Source organism: Phaenicophaeus curvirostris, chromosome 11, assembly GCF_032191515.1.
Source record: "Phaenicophaeus curvirostris isolate KB17595 chromosome 11, BPBGC_Pcur_1.0, whole genome shotgun sequence".
Classification (NCBI taxonomy): domain Eukaryota; kingdom Metazoa; phylum Chordata; class Aves; order Cuculiformes; family Cuculidae; genus Phaenicophaeus; species Phaenicophaeus curvirostris.
Window position 1 is genome coordinate 3,445,231 of NC_091402.1, and position 12,713 is coordinate 3,457,943.

At 44.1% G+C, this 12,713-nt stretch overlaps 1 protein-coding gene across 1 annotated transcript in view; it reads left to right on the forward strand.

Moving 5' to 3' along the window:
* ACAD9 (acyl-CoA dehydrogenase family member 9) overlaps positions 1-12,713 on the forward strand; it is a 31,520-nt gene that overhangs the window by 5,509 nt on the left and 13,298 nt on the right. The window contains exons 4-6 of the mRNA XM_069865686.1: positions 9,970-10,076; positions 11,345-11,445; positions 12,403-12,481. Coding sequence (XP_069721787.1) covers positions 9,970-10,076; positions 11,345-11,445; positions 12,403-12,481 — 287 coding nt within the window. The remainder of the gene's footprint in view (positions 1-9,969; positions 10,077-11,344; positions 11,446-12,402; positions 12,482-12,713) is intronic.

Genomic DNA, 12,713 nt, shown 5'->3' on the forward strand with positions numbered 1-12,713 from the left:
CTTCTTGTGGTGAGGGGCGCAGAACTGAACACAGGGTTCAAGGAGCGGTCTCACCAGTGCCGAGTGCAGAGGGAGAAGAACCTGCCTGGACCTGCTGGTCACGCTGTTTTTGATCCAAGCCAAGATGCCATTGGCCTTCTTGGCCACCTGGGCACACTGCTGGCTCATGTTCAGTCGCTGTCAACCAACACCCCCAGGTCCCTCTCCTCCAGGCAGCTTTCCAGCCAGACTTCTCCCAGTCTGTAGCACTGCATAGGGTTGTTGTGCCCCAAGTGCAGGACCCGGCATTTGGCCTTGTTAAACCTCCTGCCATTGGACTCTGCCCAGCGGTCCAGCCTGTTCAGATCCCTTTGGAGCCTCCCTGCCCTCCAGCAGATCAACACTTCCACCCAGCTTAGTGCCGTCTGCAAACTTGCTAAGGGTGCACTCGATGCCTTCATCCAGGTCATTGATAAAGACATTGAACAGGGCTGGACCCAGCACTGAGGCCTGGGGAGCACCACTTGTCACTGGCCTCCAGCTGGATTTCACACCATTTCCCACCACTCTCTGGACCCTCCATCCAACCAGTTTTCCACCCAGGAGAGTGTGCGCCTGTCCAGGCCAGAGGCAACAGTTTCTGAAGCAGAACGCTGTGAGAAACTGTGTCAAAGGCTTTACTGAAGTCCAGGAAGATACATCCACAGCCTTTCCCTCATCCAGCAGCCGAGTCACTTTGTCATAGAAGGCGATCAGGTTAGTTTGGCAAGACCTGCCTTTTGTGAACCCGTGTGGACTGGGCCTGATCACCCGGTTCTCTTGCATGTGTTCCATGATAGCTCTCAAGGTCACCTGCTCCATGACTTTCCCTGGCACTGAGGTCAGACTGACAGGCCTGTAGTTTCCTGGGTCCTTCCTGCGACCCTTCTTGTAGATGGGCACAACATCAGCCTCCAGTCCAGTGGGACTTCCCCAGTCTTCCAGGACTGTTGGAAGATGATGGAAAGGGGTTTGGCCAGCACACCCGCCAGCTCCTTCAATACCCTTGGATGAATCCCATCCGGCCCCATAGACTTGTGGGTGTCTAGCTGGGCAAGCAAGGCTCTGACCACCTCCTCTTGGATCACGGGAGCCTCATTTTGCTCCTCTAGCTCCTGGGTTTGTACACAGACGGAACGACTTTCTTTACAATTAAAGACGGAGGCAAAGAAGGCATTAAGTACCTCAGCCTTTTCCTCATCCCCTGTCACTGTTGTTCCTTCTGCGTCCAATAGGGACTGTATGGTCTCCCTAGTCCTCCTTTTATTATTTGTATATTTATAGAAATATTTTTTGTTATCTTTCACAGACTTTGCCAATCTGATTTCTAGTTGAGCCTTAGCCCTTCTGATTTTTTCTCTACACAATCTCACTTCCCTCCTGTAGTCCACCCAAGAGGCCTGTCCCCTCTTCCAGAGCCCATAAACATTTCTCTTCTTCTTGATATCACTCAAGATCTCTCTGTTCAACCAAGCTGGCTTTCTCCCCTGCCAGCTTTTTTTCCGGAACGTGGGGATGGCTTTCTCCTGAGCTGCCAGGATTTCCTTTTTGAAGAGCTCCCAGCCCTTATGGGCTCCCTTGCCCTTAAGGACTGTCTCCCATGAGACTTTGCCAACCAGCCTTCTGAAGAGTTCAAAGTCTGCCCTCTGGAAATTTAATGCTACCATCCTACTAATCACCCTCTTCACTTCACCTAGAACAGAAACCCCTATCATCTCATGATCACTTTGTCCTAGGCGTCCACCTGCTGCCACATCCCCTACAAGGCCTTCTCTGTTCACAAACAGGAGGTCCAGGAGGGCACCCTCCCTTGTTGGTTCATTCACCAGCTGTGCAAGGAAGTTGTCTTCCACACACTCCAGGAACCTCCTAGACTGCTTCCTTTCTGCTCTATTGTACTCCCAGCAGATATCGGGAAGATTGAAGTCTCCCACAAGAACGAGAGGCATTGATCTAGAGATTGACCGCAGCTGTTTATAGAAGAGCTCATCAGCTGTTTCTCCTTGGCTGGGTGGCCTGTAACAGACTCCCATCACAAAATCTACCTTCTGGTGGGCTCCTCTGATTTTAACCCACAGGCACTCAATCTCCTCATCACCACAATCCATCTCCATGGAGTCCAAGTCCTCCCTTACAAAGAGGGCTACCCCGCCTCCTCTCCTGCCCTTCCTATCCCGCCTGAAGAGCTTGTACCCACCATAGCTGCACTCCAGTTATATGAGTCGTCCCACCACATTTCCGTGATGGCAATGACATCATAGGCTCCTTGCCCTACAACAGCTTCCAGCTCTTCCTTCTTATTCCCCATGCTGTGTGCATTGGTGTAAATGCACTTCAGCTGAGCTGCCAAGCCTTCAGCCCTCTTAGAGGGAACATAGTTCATTCCCAATTGCCTGGTAACTGGAGTAACTAGCTCCAGAGTGCCCGTGTCTCCCTTAGCACCCAGAGGTTCTCCCCCACTTTCTGTGTGATGAGGTACTGGTGGCCCTCACCAGCACACCCTCTCCCAATCACCATTGCCCCACATCCAGGCTCGTTCCTGTCTAGTCTGGGCTCACCCCCCTCCCCCTTCACATCTAGTTTAAGGCTCGATTTATGAGCTTAGCTAGGTTTTTAGCAAGGGCTAAATTGTTAATGCTTTTGAAATGTATTAGAAACTGTATTAAGTGTTTTTCATGGGTATTCAGAACTAGGCAGTGGTGCAAGGGTAAGATAGGGAAGAGTTTTGCAAGCTCTTTCCAGTTTTTCTCATCAGGGTAGTGTCGGGAGGAGAAAGATCTGGACAGAGCACCTTCACCCAGATTGGGGAGAGAGGTGTTCAGAAATTAAGAAATACATTGGAAAAAGACAGAAGGTTAGTGTCCACTGAAAGGAGGTTTTGGAAGCGGAGAATGAAGGACACAGCTCAGAGCAGGGCATTGGGGAACATTGTGACATTGGAACCGTAACCTATTATTGACTGTCTAGAAGGGAATTTCCCACTCTGTTCATTTTTTTTTAAGAGTCTGAAAGGCTCTAATGAAATCATGCTTTAACAAAATGTTATTGTTTTGATCTTGTCTTCATTTGACGCTTGTGAAATAATCCTCTCTTGAGCTTTGAGTCTATAAAAGGTTGCAGTCCATTCAGCGTAAGGATAGAAAATCCCAGTCCTGTTCTCTTTCGTGCTGGCTGAAAAACAGAAGATGAAAAGCAACCACCTTACTATCAGCAAGCTACTTCTTTTCTGCGCCATAAATAATATGCTTCTAATGCAGTTCTTTCCCGTTTTCTGTAGTTTAAACCTGCTGCATTTTTCGTGGTGGTGCTTGTCGTATTTTAAAACTCCAGTCACACACATTCTTCATTCATTGTGCGGCATTTCTCATAATGGCTGTTAATAGTGGTGTATTTGCCAGAAGCATTAAACCATAGAACATTAATGGGAAAATTGAAGCTCTTGGAAGTCATGGAGTAATGTCTCTCTCTGACTTGGACGTCACTGGAATGACTGCACATCATCAGCGGTCTCCAGGCTGAATCCTGGACCCAGCACCACTTAGAAAGGGGAAGTGAGAGTGTGTGTAGGTAGGAGTGTGAGTTTTAATCTGTGTAAGAATGCTCTGAAGGATGAGGCTGCAAGAGGCAGTTGTGTGAATTAACGGTGTAGGGAGACTGGTTCTTGCCTTTATTTGATATACATAAAGTAGTAGGACTGTTGAGACATCTGCTGAAATGAGGTGTTTGTTATCCTCACTCACAGCACTGTCCCAAGTGGAAAATTATTAACCTGGACGAAAGATTATCTTGACTAGATAACGTTGTTACTCTGAAACTATGGGGAACGGGACTGCTAGTCCCAATGACATAAAATTCTTGAACATTAGACTCATACAGCTTTAACCTTTGAGTTATCCTACTGCCGCTCTTCTGAGGCTCCTTGCAATATTCTTTGTGTTTCATAGAATCACCAGGTTGGAAGAGACCCGCTGGATCATCAAGTCCAGCCATTCCTATCAAACACTAAACCATGCTCCCCAGCGCCTTGTCCACCCGTCCCTTAAGCCCCTCCAGGGAAGGTGACTCAACCCTCTCCCTGAGCAGCCTCTTCCAGTGCCCAATGACCCTTTCTGTGAAAATTTTTTTCCTAATGTTCAGCCTAAGGAGATCACAAAATTCCTCCAAAAAACCATGTGCTGCTGTCAGGTTTGATTCTTGATAGAGTCACATTCTTCTATTAAAAGACATTCATGTGTTGTTGTATTGCATCCTCCTTTAGTACTAGTTTGGCAGAGGGACTGGTGTGGTGGCAGTTCTCTTGTCTTGGTGGGTTTCTGCCTGGTTTGCTGCCAGCCCAGCCCTGCCCTGCAGCCCCCTCCTGCAGAGGGTATGGACACCACACGACCAATATGATCTAGTGAAGCCGTTTTATTCAGAGTTCACAACACATTTATACCTCTCTTAGCAGAGGCAGCCATGGTGTTACAAGCTGATTTGTCAGTTCTCCTTTAGCAGTAAACAATCATTTTTTACATACATTTTTATACTTTCCCATGAGAAAGGGCTCTGTGAGCACTCTGGTCTACAAAGGAACAAGTCAAGGACTACCGAGGAAAGCTTCCTGTGAGAAAGGAGAGGAGTATGAGACAGAGCAGCTTTCTAATGATACAAAGAGAAACCTTAAAGACAGTGTGTCCTCTACAGTAACTAATTCTTTTGCAAGGCTAGCTTTATTCTGGTGCAAAAGCTGGATTGTGCACGTCTAAATATCCGTGCCCATTTTGATCTAAAAAATTCCTCAACAAGTCCCCCTTTTTGTTTTTGCACAACCCAAGCTTGATTTAGAAGTCTTTCCGCTGACTTTCGAAAGCATCGAAACAAACAGGTAATACAAGAAGCAATGCAAGAGCTATAATAACTAACATAAGTGCACCCTTAATTAAATCCTTTAACCAGCCAGTGAATCCTTTAACTACCACTCATAGGATTAAGAGCATCCATAACGTTAACATCCTCTTCATTCTTGTCGATTGCTTTCGTGGTTGGGGCTTAACAGCTGTCACGCAGCAGTGCGGGCTTGATCCACCTTGTAGGTGCCCAAAGTGGTCCTGTATCTGTTAAAACACAAGCAGAACCTCGTCCCCATGTTAGTAGCTTATACAGACCTGTCCATTGCCCATAATAACTGTTTTTTCAATAGCACTTTCACATTGTCTTGTACTTGCTCTAATTTTGACGACATGGTTTGTACATGCTTCAACTTTGGCACAATTTGATCATCTCCTGCTAATCAAAATTCGTTACATACTGCACCTTTATCAATCTGTTTTGCAGTGTCTCTCCTGAATCCCCCCCCTTTTTTTTTTTTTTTTTGTTAACAGTGTTTTTACTACTTGATGGAGACGTTCAATAATGGCATGACTTGGTAAATGGAAATCAATACTTCCTGGATAATCTGTTAGATCTACTTGTAAATTCAAAATATTTGCCATGCACCAGTTAGCATATTCTTTTGTCATTGGGATATAAACGATTGTCGAGTCTTGGCCTAATAACTGAACACTTCTTTTTCTTCCCTCGGTGATTATCATTGTAATCATTTCAAATTTAGTGACTATGTTTTTGGGGGTTAGTGTGGCAAAATATCCACTCAATAATTCGTAGTGAATCTTTTGAATTTTCCTCTATCATTGCTTCAATCATCCCTAAAGGTTGCCTGCACTAGGACCCAGCAGTGGCTGATGAGGGACACTGGAATGCAGAGTGTTCTCACAAATTGGCATTCCCCTAGAGAGATAACACTGTTAACTCCTCTGGACTTCTTCAAAGCTGAAAGACAAAAAAACTTAGAAAGGAAGGAGAAGGGTGGGAGGGCGGGGGGGGCACTCACACACATACAGCTGCCTGTTTTGCTAGGTATTTTAAAACTTTTCCTTCTGAAGCCTTTCATTCCAAAGATCCCCAGGTAAATCTACCTGTTTGCTGGCTTAGTGGACATTTGAGATTGAAAGGTCTCAGAGATGTATTTCTAAGATTAATCAAAACCGATTTGTAAGTCTTACAAACATTTGAAGTACTTCAAACACACACACACACACGACCACTCATTTCTCAGCTAGCCGAATACATCCATACAATGTTGGTTATCACCATTGGATCCACAATTTTTCCATGCTATGGATATTTAAACTACACACGGTACCGGGAACATAAAACACTTGAAATAGGTACATGCATTATCTAATAAGGCTTATATCGATTGTCTAACAAATATTTCACTTATGGTAGTCTTTTTTTTTTTTTTTTTGTAGCTTCTGTATTGATAGAATCGTGGACTGGTCAGTTGAACCACAGCCTCTGTCTCCCCCTATGCAATTTCCTTCATGGGGTACAATTGCTGAAAAACAAATCAGCTGAGTGACCCTAGTGCCCTTTGATATAAAGTCAGGAGGCACAGGCATCCAAGCTATTACTTGCATCGCTCTCGTAAAGTCAGCATCAGTCAATTCTGGTAAAACAAGCAATCTTTGTAACAGGTGATCATGCAATTAACAGTGCACTAAGTCCATTTTTGCATTCTTTAAGGCTAATTGTTTAAGCAACACTTATCTAGCGGTGATATTGTCTGCCTGCTTATTTAAGACCTCTTGTAGTTTGTCTAGAAAAGTCATGTGAATAGCACCATTTTCCAGATTTCTTTTTTATCACAAATACAGGTGTGTTCCAAGGACTATTAAATGCAACTGTATGCCCATGAGCTATTTGCTCTTCCACTAAATTTTGCAATGTACCCAATTTTTCACTCGTTCATGGTTCCAATGCCTATTCCATGGCATTTAACACATCTCTCCCCCACAAGATTAGTGGAACGTGCACAGCTAAGGGTTACACTACACTTCAACATAAGAGGCTGAGTTTGTAGGGATTAAGCCAAATGTATTTCAGGGATTCTTATGGACTCAAATCCTTGTGAGCCATGCTGTATAGAGTCAGCTTGGAACACAGATGCTTTGAACATAATTAAATACACTATCTGGCTGTCCTTTGGTATTAATATTAGTGGAAATGGTGTTCATAACAGTAGTTGAGACAGCATTCATACCCTTGCTTGAATTACTCCAGTACAGCCTGCATCAATGACCCCAGGTAAAACAAACGTTCCCAACCGAATTATTGATAATCATTCTAATTACAAGTTAGTAAAGCCACCCTCCAATGGTCCTTTTACATTCCGTGGTATTGTGTGAAGTGCGGACGGTTGCAGCACAACTGTGATGGTGGTGATCACATCTATCTCGGTGCTGCCTCTTGTTCTTGCTCTGAGGTGAGAGCTGCTGCTTGCTGTGAAGGCATCTGTGTTGGTACGTGCCTCCCACAAACAATTCCCAGGAAAAGTTTGTAGCTGTTTAGGGTCACTGCACCTCCGCTGATGAAAATAAATCAAAGTTCTCTCAGAGGCTGCTGGCCCTGGATCAAAGGGATTATGGGCAGGTGCTGATGGTTGACTGTGTAGCACAGTTTTGACTAAGTTCTGTGTGGTCCTGCATGTGGATGCAGACATTCCATGTACTGGATTAGCCTGTCTTACTCCGAAAAAGGTAGCCAGTTTTTCTTGTCTTTTCTGTGGGGGATTATCTGAGTGCAGTGCTGAGATGGCTGCTGCAAGAATCAATTTTGCTAGGGTCCGTATGTCCGCCAGAATGAGGGTATGCGATTTAGAGATGTACTGTATTAGCGATGTCGTGACTTGTGATTTAAGGCCATACTGGATCACAGCAGCTTTAAGTTTCTCCAACAGTTTCCAGTCAATCAGTTCCCAGTATCGACCTCCTGCACCATGCATTACTGGAAATGCTTCTGGTGCAGTTATGAAGTCCCCTTCTAAAATTGCATTCATGATTATGCCTTTCCATTTTTGGCTATGGGCTTCTTCTATCTCAGGGTCTGGCTTGACAAATGAGGGTTGTGCTGATAATTGTTTTGTGGCAATTGTGAGAGTTGGACCAGATCCATCTATAAAGGTATAATTTTTATGTGCAGGGGGTTCCGGAGCCGATGGCAGCTCTGGCTTCTGTTGAATAGCCAATTGTTGCAATGCTTTCACTAACTCTTTCAACTCCCCTTCAAGCGAGGGCATTGCAGCCGCTCCAGCAGCATCATCTTCTGTTGTTGCCACATCTGCGTTATAGGGAATTAATTCTTTGGGAGGTGCAGAAGGATGATAGGCAGCCCCTACTTGCTCTGCATCTTCCCTCACTAACACAGTCTCTTGGGGTTTATCAGATGGTGTTTCATCTGTTTCAGTCTGGGGAGGTAACGCTTTTGGTATCTCTTTTACTAAAATTTTGTTAGATGCAGCCGCAGGGGCGGTGAGCACGCTGCGACAGCACCAGGTGCATTAGATGGGCTAGATTCCAGTGGGGCCCGTTGTGGGGTGTTTAACGTGTGGGAGAAGAGTGAGGTTGCTGGGAAAGCTTGCGGAGCCGTGCCAAGTGATACGGGAGCCCCAGGCGCTCCGAGTACCGCTGTAGCCGCTGCAGCCGATGATCTCTCTCCTTTCATTGTCTGCAGCACCTCCACTATTTCCCTCCACACTGGTCCAAATTTGGCTGCTTCTTTTGCCTTCTTGCCTCCTTTGGCCACTGCATCCCATAATACATGACCTATTGCTTCCCAGGTAGGAATTTCGAATGCAACCTGTGCTCCTGGGATTAATTTACGGCGCCAGACTCAGTTCAACAATGCTTTAATAACGGAGGCATCGTATTTTTTCCCTCTCTTAGAGAGGATATGTTGGAGGAGTTTTAGGACACCTTCTATCTCGTAATCGTCCAACCCCATCTCCTCCCTGACCGCTCACCTTTTTATAGCGAGATCCAATTGCACACCAGCAGAGCGCTCTGCTGTAAGTAATCTAAAACTATGCTGTCTCTGGCCTTCTCGCCGGGGCAGCGAGGATGGTTTCGGCCGGCCTCTCTGCGTCCCGTCCGTTCAGCCACTCCAGTCTCCAGTTCGATACGAATTAATCTTAGTATCATGTCGGGCTCACCAATTGCAGAGGATATGGACACCACACGACCAATATGATCTAGTGAAGCCATTTTATTCAGAGTTCACAACACATTTATACCTCTCTTTAGCAGAGGCAGCCATGGTGTTACAAGCTGATTTGTCAGTTCTCCTTTAGCAGTAAACAATCATTGTTTACATACATTTTTATACTTTCCCCTGAGAAAGGGCTCTGTGAGCACTCTGGTCTACAAAGGAACAAGTCAAGGACTGCCGAGGAAAGCTTCCTGTGAGAAAGGAGAGGAGTATGAGACAGAGCAACTTTCTAATGATACAAAGAGAAACCTTAAAGACAGCGTGTCCTCTACAGTAACTAATTCTTTTGCAAGGCTAGCTTTATTCTGGTGCAAAAGCTGGATTGTGCACGTCTAAATATCCGTGCCCATTTTGATCTAAAAATTCCTCAACACCCTCCCACTTTGCTCCCTCAGCCCCTGTGGCCGTGGAGGTCTTTGCTGTCTGGCTAGGTAACCTGGCATGGAAGCATCACCACAAAAATTAATTTCATTCTGCAAGCACAGAAATTCAGGCTGGAGCAAGCTTTATGCTGAATCTCTTACTTTGGACTTAAAGTGTTTTGAGCAAGCTTGTGTTGTACCGGTCATTGGATTATGCTGTGTGTGTGCGTGTGCTTGAATGCAAACACCTCTGCTTTCTGAGTAGAACTAAATTCAGTACAACTCGCGCTCATTGAAAAAGTTACTAGTTCCAAAATACGTTCTTCTGGCACAGCTGCAGCCACGTGGTACTTATTTGTGGATGTGTTGTATCCAGTCTGTACTGGTGCTCCTCGGTTACCTCTGTCATATTCTGGATGTATCTGTACTTGAAAGGGATTTGGGGAGGGTGGGGAAGTTCAATTGTATAGTATCTACTTAGAATAAAACAAAGCGTTTGTTCCAGGTGGTCTTGGTCTGTCAAACACCATGTATGCTCGTCTGGGAGAAATCACGTCTTTAGATGGCTCCATCGCGGTGACTCTGGCAGCTCACCAAGCCATCGGGCTGAAGGTAATGCTCTGCTCTGATGTCAGGTACACAAAGGGGAGGTGAAGGGTGTGTAAATCCGGAGCGTGAGTGTAACAAAGCAGGACAACTGATGCAGCAGGTGGAACGTTTGGACATCAGGGTCCGTGTTCCCAGCACCCCCTGGCAGCGCCTCTAGGGAAGCCTCCATGCACCACAAAGGCTGAGTAGGAGGCACACGGGAAAATGATCAGAGTCCAGGAAACTCTTTCTAATTCTTAGAAAATATACCTTCAATTATACCAAGTTTTGTAAAACGAGCAAGGTTGATTAAAGTGCTAGGATAAATATTGACATAAATAGAATATTGGGTGGGGGGCTAAAATTACAGGGAAGTAGAACAGCCGTGCGTGTAGTTCAGAAGGGTGCAGTACTTCTTTCTAGCTGAATGAGGCTGCAAGTTGGGGGAGCTGGGAGAACTAAATTTACCTGAGGTCAATGTGCTATATTGTGAATTTTAAACTTGTTTTCTACTTAATGTAGCCTTAGGTATCTACGTTTCAATGTATTTTATGGTGCATGGAAGGTAGGAGTCTCAAGCTTGAAATAGCAGTAAGTTCATTGTAAAAAAAAAAGATTCTTCATGGAACTGACCAGGCAATGCTAATTAAAATTACATATTAAATTAAAAATACGTACTTACTCCTCTCCTTACTTAAAATTTCACTATCTGTAGAACAGTGCTAGTGAACTGAGATGGTTTGTAAAGCAGTCCAATAAGAAGTGCGTCCTAATTCTGTTGTAGAACTGTATCTTAGCTATTTAACCATTGATTATTTAGCTTTAGCTTGTATTTTTGTTTATTGTTTGTTTTTCTTAAGAAACCTGCTGTAAAATAATAAATACAGCAGAGATAATTAAAACAAGATAATTAAAAAAAGTTGTTGAATGCCTGTGTAGTGAAATCAGTGGAACTTAAGTAAATTGTGTTCTGTTCTCTGATTAGGAGCTTTTAAAATCTCTGCTTTTTGGATTATTGAAGTAAAATTAGTGTGATAGTAATGAAGTCAAGGAAGGACTCTAGGTGCCTTTCATAGCAACAATTAAGTTTTCCTATGGGCATTTGAGAAACTGTGATGATAACTGATGTATTTTAATGTCTGATAAATAATAATGACCAGTGCTTATTAATGTGTCTCTTGTTATGCCTTGAAAGTTGCAAATTAAGTTTCCTGAACTTGGCAAAGCTTGTCAGCTTTGTTTCTTTTTGCACAGGTTGATGCTGAGAAGTTTTCTATTAATTCTTTTTTTAGGGGATTCTCATTGCTGGCACTGATGAACAGAAAGCAAAGTACCTGCCTAGGCTGGCATCTGGGGAGCACATTGCAGCCTTTTGTCTCACTGAGCCTGGAAGGTATAGGTCAATTTAACTTTTATTTCTTAAAAAGATACACTTGACATCATATGTCAAGTGCTGATGTGCTGCTTGTGGCAGTTCCCATGAAGTAATACAGGAAAGAAACAGTGGCTAACTGTGTTCTGAAATTCTTCAGATATCTTTTAGCGCAGCGTTATTTAAAAGGATTGCTAGTCCGAGTAACTTCAGTCGTCTTGCAGACTTTAGCATGGAAGCACTGGATATTAGAAACCCATCCCTATTAAAATAGGCTGTTCTGAGAGCTTAACAGCTGTCTGCAGCTGAAAGCCTGAAGTGAGCCTTGAGGCACTTTAATTTGTGGAGGAGGAATCTTCTTTCAGGGGGAGATGATGTGCTGCTTGTTACAGTATGGGAAGAGGTGATTCAAGGGAGGGTGTGAACTTTTCATCACAGAACGTCAACTTCTGATTGCTTTGTGCAGTTCACTGCTGATTTTGCTCCTGTAGAAGGTGTTTGATATGCCCAAGTGTTCATTGATAGGCAGGGTCACACCTTTATTTTTCATTTCTGTTGAGTCTTTTTTCACTTGGGGTATAAAACCAGCGTCTGAATTTTTAAGGAACCACCTAAGACTTAAACCTAATTGGTTTTTAGGATGACACGTTCATTTTTAGGATGACATATTCATGTTTCTGTAGCTCAATGTGTAGCTCAAAAAGTTGCTCATGTGGTGTTCTGAACATTTTGGTCAGGTCATTAGATTGATAACGTATGTTAATTGGCAGAAACATCCCCTCAGGCAGCTTAAGCAGAGGTAGATTCTTGAGAGCTGTTGAATCTTTTAAGTTTTCTTGTCAGTTGAGAAGTAAGATCCATATACTGCTATTTGATACAAAATCTCTTTTTAAGGTAGGGGAAGAGGAGAAAAGATGTAGGTTAGTTTTTTAGAGCGTGTTTATTTATTTAATCATTAATAACTTGTTTTGATTTTAGTGGAAGTGACGCAGCCTCCATCCAGTCAAGAGCAACTCTCAGTCAAGATGGGAAACACTTCTTATTAAATGGCTCCAAGGTATGCACTCACAGACTGGAGAGAGGACAGGGTTTTGTTACAAGTTCATAGAAAATGTCTTTGTGTTTTGCAGCATCACAACCGTTCAGTTTTGCTAAATTAGAAGCTAGCCTAGCAGCTGCATCAAAATCTTGAGGTGTCCTAGCTAGTGAAGAATGGCCATGGCAAAAGGACAGCCTGTGTTGTTTTAGGGCGGCAGAGAACAGAAAAGCACCTTGTGCAGGGGGAAACC